Source organism: Cannabis sativa, chromosome 1 (assembly GCF_029168945.1).
Source record: "Cannabis sativa cultivar Pink pepper isolate KNU-18-1 chromosome 1, ASM2916894v1, whole genome shotgun sequence".
NCBI lineage: Eukaryota > Viridiplantae > Streptophyta > Magnoliopsida > Rosales > Cannabaceae > Cannabis > Cannabis sativa.
Genome location: NC_083601.1, coordinates 1,252,910 through 1,266,432, shown reverse-complemented (window position 1 = coordinate 1,266,432; position 13,523 = coordinate 1,252,910). Strand labels below are relative to the sequence as shown.

Below are 13,523 nucleotides of genomic sequence, written 5' to 3'. Positions count from 1 at the left end.
ATACTATATAATAAGGTATGATAGTTATATATTTATAGTAATTAAATTAAAATATGTGAAATTCTCAATAGAGACACATAGCATTAATATACACTAACACACAGATGAACAAGTTAAAATTGATTTGTTCTATTATTAAAACAGAACTAATATTTTAAAACAAAAGACAAAGCTAGTTTAATCTTAATAATAATTAGAGTAATAAGCTTGACTAAAAGATGAGTAACTGCTTCAAATTGACTATTCTTAATGGCAAGATGCAGAGAAGTTTCTTTATGCACTGTTACATCTTGGAGACTCTGAGGACAAACTAATAGCATTTCTTTGACAAGGTTTGGCCATCCTCTGCTGGCTGCAAAATGCAAAGGAGTCCACTTATTTCTTCCTTCTATTCTGCAAAGTCCTTGGTCAACCCTCAAAAGCTCCCTCACAATCTCCAAATGCCCATTTGCAGAAGCTATGTGAATTGGACTGAAACCATCCTCATTCACTTGCTTCACAAATTCTGGTTTTAGCCTTACAATCTCCCTGACAAAGTCCACGTGGCCCGCCGATGAGGCGACATGTAAGGGATTGTCTGATGAGAAAAGAGCATTTGTGTGGAGAATGAGAGGGCTCTCTTGAAGCAATTGGTGTAACAACATGGTACTTCCTGCTCGAGAAGCCTCCAATAACCTTATGTCCATTATATTATGTGTATGTGATTACAACTAATGTGTTTTTTTGTTTTTCTGTAATATGTCGCTAGTGGTAAATTTTAAGACTTCAATTAGGTTAAAACTGAGGGATATCTTTGTAAAGAGGGAACTTAAAACTCAATATATTATATATTAGTAATAACTAGGTTTTGGTTTTGGTATTCTCATAAAAAAATAAAGTTTTAGTATAAATCAGCATGTTGAACAAATATTTTTAAATTCATTATTATGTAGCTTTATCATACATTAATATATATATATATATATATATATATATATATATATTCATGGTCTCCACTGAGAGGGATTGGTGTAGTTATTACAATAATCTTGGTTGACCTTACCTTAGGATATGGTACATAACTACACCTTAATTCTTAATTTTTTATTTTAGTTTTGATCAATAACTACAATTTTCATGTTTTAATAATTATTAATAAATAGTTTTCTCTCCATACGAAACTACACCTTACAGAATTTTATTGGCATTAAAAAACATCATTTTGTGTGTGTGTATGCTGCAAAGGGAAGAAGGGGGCTAAGTTCATGGACAGAACTATAACTATGACTATGTCAAAAGAAAAAGAGAGTTACATATGAAAATATGTATTGAATTTTTATTGTACAATAGCTATGTATTTATAATGTATATTTTAGTCTTAATGAATTAAATTGACAAAACTGAAGGAGACTAAGTCCTTTATATATTAGGAACTTAGCCATTACAAGTAATTGACTGCCAACTAATCCTAATTAGACTATGATAGTTAGAAATAACTATCAATTACCAACAATAATAACAATCATCTCACAAATTTTTATCTTTGTTGTCATTAGTGTTGGCCTCATGGTAGTGGCTACGCCGGTTCTATAATTCCAATTTAATCTCAAAATTTATTGAACTTTATTGCTATCACTACTTTAGTAAGTATATCAGATCTGTTGTCCTTTGATGCTACCTTCTAAAGCTTTACTTCGCCTTCTGCAAGTATGTCTCTGATGAAGTGAACATCAATACGCTTGGTTCTTGCTTAAATGGATGGAACTTTTAACTATCACATGAAATTGTGATACATATCTGATCAATGTCCATTCTCTTACTCATACCCTTAAGCCAGATTACTTCCTTTATTGCTTTTGTACAAGGAATATACTCTACTTTAGTGGTGGACAAAGCTATTATAGATTTTAGGTTAGCTTTCCAACTTATTGCATGCTGGTTTAGGATAAGAAGTTAACCAGTTTAAGACCTGCGAACATTCCCTGCAGAATCTGAGTCAACATAGTCATGTATTTCTTGCTTAGGTGATCATGATTTATACATGAGATTCATGTTTGATGTTCCTTTGAAGTATCTCATAACCCACTTACTGCATTCTAATGCTTTTGCCTTGGATTTCCCATAAACCTGCTAACTACACTTAAGTTGTAGCACAAATCAAGCCTAGTGCATACTTTAAAGTACATGAGGCTTCCCACTAGATTAATGTAGGAATCGACTCCATTTGCTTTAATTCTTTATTTGTGGAAGGTGATTGAGTTTTGGACGATTTAAAATGTTGTGCTAAAGGTGTACTGACTGGTTTGCATCTAAAAACTAAACCTTTGTAGTACCTTTAAGATGTAGCCACTTTGAGACAGGGCCAGGCTCTTTTTTTTTCTTATCTCTTAGTATCTCAATTCCTAAAATTTTCTTGGTTGCACCAAGATCTTTCATTTCAAATTCAGAGCTTAATAATTTTTTATATTCTTGATTTCCTCACTGCGATTGCTAGCAATTAACATATCATCTACATAGAGAAGTAGATACACCACAAACTTGACATTTGTGCTTTTAACATAAACACAACAGTCATAGACACTCTTTTTGAATCTAGATTTGGTGATGTACTCATCAAATCTCTTGTATCACTGTCTAGGAGATTGTTTGAGACCATAAATTGATATTTTAAGCAAGCATACAGTCTTTTTTCTCCTTTACCTCATAACCTCCAAGCTATTTCATGTGAATTTTCTCATCCAATCCCCATGAAAAAAATGTTATTTTCACATCTATTTTCTCCAATTCTAAGTCATTTACAGTTGTTAAAGCTAATAAAATTTGAATTGAGGCGTGGCTCACTACTGGTGAAAAGATTTTAGTATAGTCTACGCCCTCTTTCTATGTAAGCTCCCTTGACAACTGCCTAGCCTTGAATCTAGTTGAGTCACACCCTGGAATTGAATCTCTGTGCCTGTAAACCCACTTGCAGTTGATTATCCTTTTGTCTTTAGGTTTTCTTACCAAAATCCAAGTTTTATTCTTAACTAGTGAATCTATTTCAATTGTACATTTCAGTTCCCCACTTGCCACTGTTAGCTGATTTCATAGCCTCCTTGTATGATCTAGGTTCATTATCACTCACCTCTGCAATATTTATAGCAAAATGAACAATACATGCATAACCAAATCTTCTTGGAGCTTTTGACACTCTCTTGACTCTGTCTCTGACCAGCTGGTAGTGCTGCAATACTATCTCAGTATCTTCATTTTCATCTTCTTTAGCCTGCTCATCCATAGTGTGAGTACCAATTTCCTCATCATTTCCTGTCCCTTGATGTTGCATCTATTTGTTAGAACTTGAACCAAGTTCCACCTCAAACCTAGACTTGTATGAATTTCACTCATTCATAGAACTGGTTGCTGACTTTAAGGTGTCCTTATAGACAGAACCTTCATCAAACATAACATCTTTGCTAACAAAGTACTTTCGATGGTTCCTTGACTTTATGCTCCACATCTTGTTCCCCTTGACTCCCTTTCGATAGCCCAAGAATACACACTTCCTAGTTCTTTGTTCCAACTTGTCAAGCCTGATTTGAGCATGGGTTATGCATCCAAAAGTTTTGAGCCTTCCATAGTCAGCAGTGTACCTTGTCCATACCTCAACCATGGTCTTGAAATTTATGGCGGATGATGGGCACCTATTTATCAAATGATAAGATGTCATAACAGCCTCTGCCAAAAAGTCCTTAGAGAACCCTAAATGGATTAGCAAACATCCAACCCTCTCAAAAATAGTTATGTTCATCCTTTCAGTAAGCCATTTTATTGAGAGTTTCTAGGTACTATCTTATGCCTTGTTATGCCATTATTTCTACAAAAAATTGTAAATTCATTTGCATAGAATTCCGAACCATTATCACTCCTCAACTTTTTTGGTTTTCTTCCAATTTGTGTTTCTATCAGAGTTCTCCATTCCTTGAATGCATTGAATGCAACATTCTTGTTTTTAAGTATGTGAACCCACACATACCTTGAATGATCATCAATGAAAGTCAAGAAGTATCTAGCTCCACCTCAAGACATTGTCCTTACGGTCCCCACACTGAATGAATGTAATCCAAAGTGGATTTGGTATTGTGTAGACCAGTTCAAAATTTTACCTTCATTGACTTTCCATACATGTTGGTCACAAAATTCTAAATCTTTATTTACATTCTTTCCAACTAGACCTCTATTAGTCAATACTTATAATCCCTTTTTACTCACATGACCATGTCTTTTGTGCCATAAAGTAAATGAATTTCGTATTCCTCTTGAAGCTACTGAGATTAAGTTTGAGTAATTACCTTGCAAAATGTAAACCCCATTCTTTTGAACTTTGAGAACTCCACTTTCCACCTTGATAGTGCATCCATCTTTGTCTAGCATGGTCACTGAAATGAGATTTTTTTTTATTCCTGGTACATGAGATTCTTTGTCTAGCATAGTTTCCATATGCATTATTGATTCACCTTTTTGTTGTGTGCTTCCAATGTTGAGGCTATCTCTCATTCTTTACTGTATCTTTGATCTTATTTAACTTACCTAGGATGATTTTCCTACTGAACTTGAAATCTTTTTAAGCTTATTGTGGGCTTCATGGAATCATAGAAAGTACTCTGGTTGGGTGGTGTCTTATTTACATAGCTACAAAGTTGCCTTAGAAGGATTAGGCTCTGGGCACAAAAATGGTCAACATAAGTTTTCTTTTTTTAATGGAAGAAACATTTCAATTAAAATAAAAGAGTCTTGGATCTACGGGATGAGATCCCTCCCCCACCAAAGATCACAATACCATAGCGAGACTTCCTAGCCTCAATAGCTAGATTGTTCACAGAATGAAGAGTATCATGCTTAATTAAACAAACATAACAGTTAGAAAATGACTTACAAGACAATAGAAAAGAGGTGAAGCTATTCCAGTTCAACTCTTTTGCCCACGGCAAGCCATCCAAATGGCCTCCAACTCCGCCTCAAGCGCAGACATGAGAAGTTGTCAAAGGAGAATATTCAATGGTCTCCTCCACCTTTGGGGCATCTCAAACTTAATATAGATGCAGCTATGTCTTCTTCAATTGGTAAAATGAGTTTAGTGCAGTTATTTGAAATCATGAGGAGGCGATGATTGCAGGCCTTTTGGTTCCAGTTCAGTGTCTCTGTTCTGCTATGTTGATGGAGGCAAGAGCTTTGGCGCATGCTCTTCAGTGGTGTGTCATTTTGTTTCTTTGCGTAATTTTATTATTGAAATGGATTGTAAATCCTTTCATTGATAACTTTAGGTTAGGAACGATTATACAGATTTCTCTTCTTTAAGCTTAGCTTCCTCTCATTGTTTCTCAAGTTGTTAGATAATCTAATACTTTAGCTCAATTTCTAGCTCGAGTGGCATTATTATGAATGGAATGGTCATATTTCTCAATTCATCTCTATGAAACTTCCACTTCAAGCATTGTTCTTTAATAAATTACAGAAATAAATACGTGTCAAAGAAATATATGCGAGGGTCTAGAAGATGGTGAAAAGGAAGAAAAAATATTCAAACTTTTTTTTTTTGCTATGAACTCAAACATGTTCAATCTGATTGATTTCATTAACAATCAAGTACATCAAATGCCGGAGTTTGACTTTTATACAAGAATGACATAAGAATGAGAAGAGAGACAAAATTATTGAGTATTTGAGTTCCTTTAATAAGATCCCCAGAATTTTAAGAAAATTTTCAAGAAATCTTAAGAGTTAGATCTGTGTCCATCTCTATTGATCTTTCCCCAAATTTGACTTACAGCCCTGGTATCGATTCAAGATTGTATTTCGCAGAAGGTGAAGCTTTAGTTTCAGCTTTGTCGTTCTCCTTCGAGTTTGACATATTTTTAACATCAAGAGTTTGCAAATAATTGTAGGAAGCATTTCGATTTGGCGGAGGGCTAGGATTGCTTATTCTGCTTGCAAGGAAGCGGCGAATCAGGCCCCTTAGGAATGGAGCCATGGTCTCCGGCTCATGCTCCAAGTAATACATTATCCCGCCCATGCACAGACAAAACAAGAACACCTGTACAGTTGAAAGAATGGTTTAGTTTCTAATTAGAAGCCAAAAGGAAAGGAATTATATAGTAAAAAATTATCTTTGTTTCATTAGGAAGCAGATTCACAAACAAGGAGAGACCAGAAGAAGATCCTTCTTTAGATGATTGAAAAATAAGAGTTGCAAGTTGTTACTAAGGATATGCAGAGATGAGATTTTTTAGCGGACTCGGTAATGCAACCCCACATTCCCCACTCCCTTATATAAACAACATAGTAAGAATATGAGGTAAGTACCTCAGCATTCTTGATATTTGGTAGCAGGTGGCGGTTCACTAAGATATACCATAAAGAATCCCCAGCTCGTGGAAGAACATACAGAGCAAGTTCACCACGTCTAGCTTTTTTCTCTATGAGTACTGAAAGCGCAGATATTCCACCTGCAATCCAATATACAAGCTTGTGGTCTTTTGTTGCAACTTTCCTATGTAAGCAAATGACCCCCTAGCATCACCACAGAAAAGTTAACACTTTATGCAGATTATAATGAAACCTCTAAAAACTAACAGGAACCAGATTACCTGAAAGATTCCAACAAAAGCAGATAAAAATGATGTTGAACGAACAGCGCCTTTGACAGCAAGCCAACAGGTACGAGCAGGAGAACTCAAGAACTAAAAGTACATCAAGTTAATATGTAAATGATCAAAAAGAAAAATATGTAACTACATATTTATATGATAATGCAATTTGGTATCCCATTTTGAAACCTATTTTCTTTTCCCCATCGAATAAAAGAAAAAGATATAGACTGTTAGTAGCTATGAAACAGCAAAATAAAGATAAGAAAAATTGGTTAAGTGCAGCATACAAACTTAATCATACCAGTCAAGATATAAACAGCATTAACAACAGCATCTTATTTATTTTACTTCTCTGGAAACAGAAGCCCCTGGCAAGGGGAAATTGAGGGAGAGAAAATACGAGTGGGTAAATAATATACCTTCTGTAAGCGCAGAACAACAAATGGTACAAATGTCAATGAAAAATAAAGAGGAAATGTTTTTCTGAAAGTAGCTGATGCTGCTTTTGCATTATGAGCTAAACAAGAACTTGTGTCTGGATGAATAACAGAGCAAGGGATGATGGCGGGGAACTTTTCCAACTTTACATTGTTGGAGTTACTTCTTTCCGACAAAAAGGCTGACAGTGAGGCAATGTCCACTGGTAAACCTCTACAGCAATCTCTCACAGCTTTGTACACAGGCTTTGAAACTGGCCCTGTCTTCTGAATGAAATCTTGATACGATTTTGGAAGACTTTCTGGACGCATAACAAAGGCATACATAACCTGAAGACCATTTTGATATTAATAAAGTGACATTTCCCACATTTTGATAGAATCACACTTTTTGTTAGTAATAAATGAAGTGCAAAATAAAAGCTTTTGACCTATCAAATAAGATTTCTATTACCTGTGCACATGCAACGGAAAAAAGCAATGTGTCCCCATGCCTCAAATGGCTTCCCCAAATTGGAAACTTGTTCTTGGACTTTGCAGAATTGTAAGCAGACTAAAGAAAAAAAAAAAGGGAATAACAATTTGAGTAATATTAGAATACCAGATAGCTTAAAAGAAGTAATAAAGAGACTGGATTCATTCAGATACTACCTGAGCTAACCTAGCCAACAGATATAGAGCTAGTGTGCGCCTTCGGTTTGAATCGTCTAAAGCTAAAATAGACAAACCAGCAACTGAACCTGCTATGACTCTGCTCCATCATGCCCTTAAAAAGGTCAAAAATAAGGGATATGCTTTATCATGAAACAATAGCAAGCATAAAGAAATTCCGGTGGTAAATCGAAACTCCTTGACAAATTACTCACACGATGTAGGATGTAGTCTTACACATTTAATGGAGTTTCTTTCTTCCTCAACTTTAACAACAAGCATCTAAGAGCATGGTATGATCCGGTGAAGCCGCCAAAAAGTAAACCAACGCGACATGCCTCTTCTCTTACTATAAGATCTTTTTCTGAAACAAGTTGCTGCACAAAAAGAAAATAAGTTAATGCAGAAATGAAAATTTGGGAAAATCACTTTCAACCCATCCAAACTACTGAACTAGATTTAATTTACATTTTAACATCATATCATGAATAGCATAACTCTTAAATGTCTTTGCTACTGCAAAGTGATTTCTTTTTCTTGAACATAGTTGATTATAAGTAGCAAAATAATCAAAATTCTCAAGACAATCAAATAATACTTATTTTCCCAAAAATTTATTTCATATACCAGAATTTGAAAGTAATCAGAAAAAATTCTTCAAATTGAATCGGTTCTCTCTGTATCAAAATATTCAAAGTTCTTCCCCAATTATTATGGCTCAAACTTCTTATAGACAGTGCCTTCATTATCATTAACACTCCCAATGCGAGCACCAAACTATAGCACACATCCAGAAATGAGAAGAACACAACTGTAGCTAATCATTCAATCTGTTAAACTCTAAACCCTAATTTCATCTTGTTTCCTCATCGCTAACTCCAATGTCAAGACCATCAACATTCACCGGCCAAAACGAAAAACAAGAAAGTTCCATAGAACAAAATCAAGCAAAAATTACAGCTAAAGCGACATCAATACCTTGAGATCAAGCAGCGAAGAATAGGACTGGCCACGAAGAAGCTTGAAAGCGCGAAGGAGAATACCAATACCAACTCGTACACCATAGGATAGAAGGAAGCTCTGGCAAAGATTACCAATGGCGTTGGCGACACAAGACTCATCGCTGGCATGATGACAAGGCGGTTGTTGCGGGGATCCACAAGCGGCGGCCCTCCGCTGGCGGCGCTGAAGTTCCTCGATGGCCTCGCGAAGTCGGTCTTCGGCTTCCCGGAGTCGGCGCTCAGCGTCGGAACTATCAGCTACCATAGGTGACATCGGAGAGGAAGGATCATCTAGGAGAGTGGACGACGCCATTGTTGAAGAAAGAGAGGTTTGGCATCTGCAAATGCAAGAGTGGAATCCCCGCAATTGCAATTAGCGGGAGATGAAGCTATTAAAATATGTTACTTTTAATAATTTATTTTGGTCTTAATTCTTGATAAAATCTAAAATGAATTTTAATACTGTAATATTTTTCTTTTTTCCCTTCTATAAATTGGAATTATCTAATATTATGGGTTGATGAAAATGAAATGATTTCATTCGTGAGTGGGGAGATGGGTCCAAACAAAGGGTGTTGTTTTCTAGGTATCTTAGCTTAGGTTTCAATACTCACGTTATATGCTTCTTTTTTATTTTTCTAAATATTCACTAGAAAACATTTTGAGCACACCTTTCTAATAAAACTATCGTCGTTCAGTTTTGGACTGTTAAAATGTTTTGTTTTATTATCCCTTTTATGATGATGATGATGATGCTATTTGGTTGGATAATTAATAAAATCTCTTCTTAATTATTATGTTTATTGTAATCTCTCATTGTTCATTTTTAATTATTAGAAAAGGTATTAGACAACTCATTTAGTTGAATGTCAACAGCAGCAACAGTAATTGTTTATTACTTGTACTACTAAACTTATTATTTTAATTTACTTAATTACATCAGATAATAACAAGACCAAAAAAACAAAGGTTATGTATTGATATAAATATAAATATAAATACATCATACATGGCTAAGCTTAAGCAAAGACAAAATCACCAAATTCCCAGATGGGATTAATTAGAAATTTAGAAAGTTTAGAGCTTCTTTTCGTTTTGATCTTGCCAAGAAGATTGCCACTGTTTATCATACAAAGTAGCTTCCTCAGCTAGTTTCTTAAAGTAATCAAAATCTTTGGTTCTTCTAAATATAATTACACCAATGAGTGTGGTAAAGAGCCCAACTTTGCATATGAAATTGCCCGTTTGTCCAACCATATCAAGCCCTGTTAAACCATCGACAATATATGACATGAAGAACCCAATCATGGCAGCTCGACCTGTAAAAGTTTGGATTTATGTAATGAGAGACAGAAATGAAAGTCTTTTAAAGTAGTTTCAGTTCAAATCTTAATAATAATGATACCATTTAGAAGCTCTGCTTCAGGGAGATAGGATCTCTTGAGCCATGCCCACCAAGGTATGATTGAAGTCATAAATAGAACTGGCTCTTCATTTGTAGATGCTTCTGGGAATAGTTCAAGAAACTTCCTCCGTTTTGCTTCTGTAATAATAATAATAATAACACCAAATCAAGAATTCTCAAAAACAAGTAACAAAAGCAAATTTAACAAATAACATGTAAACCATGACAAGATTTTGAGTTCATTTATCACCTGCTACAATGAGGCCATCCCAGTCCATCTTTCCTTTAAGAACAAACTTGTTTAGATCCCATGTTCCATTCTTCCACCGCACATCGCTGAATTTATGAGCATCGAAATTCGAATCCAAACCAGCTTTAGTTTCATTTTCATGAGCATTCTCTGGTTTACTATTATGTTGAACTTTTTCAGAGACCCCCAAAGTTTTTGGGCCTTCCACATTGAGTGTTGTCACAACTTTAGGCTTAATGTTCGTTGTTCCCAAAGACTTTGCAGCTGTGGATTGTTGATGATGATGATGAGGCTGTTGTTTCTTAGTGACATGGTTTGAGCTGCATGATCTTTGTAAGGAAGCAGATATAGAAATGGAAGCCATAATTCTTTCCAAAGATAGCTTCAATCTGGTTCTTTGGTTTTTCTATTATGACTTGCAAATTGCAATGACTGAACTTATGGATAGAAAGTAGGTAAGCCCATACTTTGAAGTTTTAAAAGGCTTATCTTCCATTTCATGTGAATTGTCAGTAAAGATATGGGCAAGTTCTTATTTGCTATCCAATTGGCTCTATTTTCTTTTTTGAAAAAATTGAATAAAAAAACAAAAGAAAAGGGTGCAGAATGGCATATATATAATGCATCGACCATATGGTCAAGCATGACTCTGGTTTATCAAATCGTTACAATTGATGTTCGATCTCAAAGACCTATCTTAAGAACACTTACACTACATGTTCATGTGACTGTGAGGATCAATATGAATTTTTAGAAGTCAGGTTGATTATTGTTATTAGGGTTGGACATTTATCTAATTTAACATTTTTCTCCTTATCTAATCTAATTCAATTAATAATTAGATTTGAAAAATCATCATTCGATCCAATTAAATTAGATCTCAAAATTTAATCTAATTACTCATTGAATTGGATCGGTTTTTTAATTAGATATCTAATTACACACCTTATTTTTAATATTAACTAATATGAAGAAAAATACTTAAGTATTACCATTTATTTGAGTTTAATACTCCATAAAAATATTATTGTTACAAGCATAATGTGACTAAACATTTGAAATAATTAAAATAATAATATTGTCAAGTAATAAAATATAACAAAAGAGTGTTTGCCCATGTTCATGCTCTGTGACAGTTGATGTCAGTTACCATTCCGTTTTGTGCATTTGGCATTCAGTTTCTTCCATTTCTGGTTTAATTTACTTTGTTCTACAGTAGTTAATCTTTAATTTTCTGTATCTTTTCTTCCTTGAGTGTATCAATGGATCATTTTGTTCATAAAATGAAATCTGCTATCTCCCTAATTGAAAATGAAAGTACAATTCTTACCATTGCTGATGATGATTCTGAGTTTGAAGAGTCTCATGAATTCATTCTAGTGGCTCGTATTCTTACTAATAAGAAAGTGTGGCTAAGTACATTTCAAAGACAAATGGTCGAGCATTGGGATGGTCATTTCAAGGTGAATACCAACGAACATCTTATTGGGTTGTTCATCCTTTATTTTGGTTGTGAAGGTGACCAATTTAGGGCTTTAGACAAGGAGCCATGGCATTTTTCAGAATCACCATATTGTGCTCCTCCAATCAACTTTGCTGCAAAATGTTACTCCTGAAACTATGATTTACTCACCATTTTGGGTACAAGCATACCGATTGCCTTTTTTTGAGTAAATGTAAAACTTTAGCAAGATCTTTGGCTTCTATCCTTGGTGAATTTGTGGCTATTCATGAAGATTCTTTGAATGAAGGATGGGGTCTTTTCCTACGGTTCAGGGATCGAATTGACATTACGAAGCCTCTTCTACGAGGAAGAATGTTTACTCTGCCCAAAGTCAAGGATGAATTTTGGGTAGAATTCCAATATGAGCGTCTCCTCGACTATTGTATGGAATGTGAAATTATTGGCCACCTCTATTAGAAATGCTCTGTTTTTTTTTTGGAAAAATTGGACAATGGTGTTGAACCAGAATTGGCTTATGGCCCTACATTGAAGGGTTCAAAACTTCCAACATCATCCTACGATCGTTACAAAACAGACTTCTCCAAAGGCAATGCTTAGCCTTTACTTACAAGACTAGCACGTAAATCATTAACTGTAACATTGCCTAAATTGCAGTCACAATTACAGCCTCAACCATCTACTCTTCTTGTTGGAGGATCTTCAAACTAGGAACGACATAATCACAATGCACATTAGTTTAATTTTCCAAGTACTATGACCAGGGATAATGTTACTACTACAACAATTGCATCAAATCTTTTTCAAGTGGTTGGATCTCAACTGACTTTTTCTCCACCCGTACTCAATAATGATTCCTTCAATAAATAGACTGCTGATGTAACGCCCTAATTTATAGGGACGCCACGTGTGTGATTTTATAAACTAGTTTAATACTAGTAGAATAATTAATTATTTAAAACCGTGATAATATTAAAAACTTGACTAAAATAGATTACAAATAACGGACATTATAACGGCATAAAAAGTGTGTTCCGGAGATCCCTGTTATAAAAGGTTTTGCTAAAGAAATATATACGACAACCATTTAAACACAAAATCAAAATACACAGCAGATACAGCCAGCTCAAAGGTGAAATCACTATAGAAGGAACTCTCTCATCTACTATTGTCTGACAGAGAAAACTACGTTTGATTTGGTTGAAGGCATCAAGTTGACAAAGTGGATGAGATGAGAGCTGTTCCTTTTATACTAAACTCTCGAATCGTCTCATGCATAAGATTGATGGCATGGTTTGAGATTCCGGATGGGGTTCTGAGAAAGGTAATCACGGTATGCATCTAAAGGCTTGGGACAAATTGTGCCTTCCCAAATCCCATGGAGGGTTCGAGTTTCAAAAAACTAAGGAAATGAACATGGCATTTCTGGCAAAGTGGGGGTCGAACCTGTTAACTGGGGTCAGCCTCTCTGCAGCAAAATCTTGGAAGCAAAGTACCTAAAAGGAAAAGATTTCCTCTCCTGCAAATACAATGATTTTGATTCGTGGTTTCGGAAAAATGTGGTTAAGGCCAAGGCAATTTTGAGAAAAAGGACGTGTAAATTGATCGGGGATGGAAAGAATACGAGAATTTGGGCGGACCCGTGGATATCCCATGGACGGGATTTCTTCCCTAGGGCGAAAGGAGTTGGTACGACGGTGCATAGTAGA

General features: G+C 35.2%; 3 protein-coding genes across 3 annotated transcripts; all 3 read right to left on the bottom strand.

Annotated features, from left to right (window-relative positions):
• Positions 1-78: 78 nt before the first annotated feature.
• On the bottom strand, positions 79-952 carry LOC115706604 (ankyrin repeat-containing protein BDA1). Its single transcript, XM_030634311.2, has one exon. The coding sequence runs from the start codon at positions 684-686 to the stop codon at positions 147-149; it is 540 nt and encodes a 179-aa protein (XP_030490171.2). The 5' UTR covers positions 687-952; the 3' UTR covers positions 79-146.
• Positions 953-5,426: 4,474 nt separating this feature from the next.
• Positions 5,427-9,290, bottom strand: LOC115705988 (uncharacterized). Its single transcript, XM_030633478.2, has 8 exons — positions 8,675-9,290; positions 7,934-8,073; positions 7,697-7,796; positions 7,500-7,598; positions 7,028-7,375; positions 6,606-6,698; positions 6,322-6,528; positions 5,427-6,052 (listed from the first exon to the last, which is right to left on the bottom strand). Exons 1-8 carry the CDS (start codon positions 9,008-9,010, stop codon positions 5,783-5,785), a joined length of 1,593 nt encoding a protein of 530 aa, XP_030489338.1. The 5' UTR covers positions 9,011-9,290; the 3' UTR covers positions 5,427-5,782.
• Positions 9,291-9,657: 367 nt separating this feature from the next.
• On the bottom strand, positions 9,658-10,906 carry LOC115707302 (light-harvesting complex-like protein 3 isotype 1, chloroplastic). The gene is made up of 3 exons (XM_030635214.2): positions 10,353-10,906; positions 10,103-10,240; positions 9,658-10,016 (listed from the first exon to the last, which is right to left on the bottom strand). The coding sequence occupies exons 1-3, from the start codon at positions 10,714-10,716 to the stop codon at positions 9,775-9,777; spliced, it is 744 nt and encodes a 247-aa protein (XP_030491074.2). The 5' UTR covers positions 10,717-10,906; the 3' UTR covers positions 9,658-9,774.
• Positions 10,907-13,523: the final 2,617 nt, after the last annotated feature.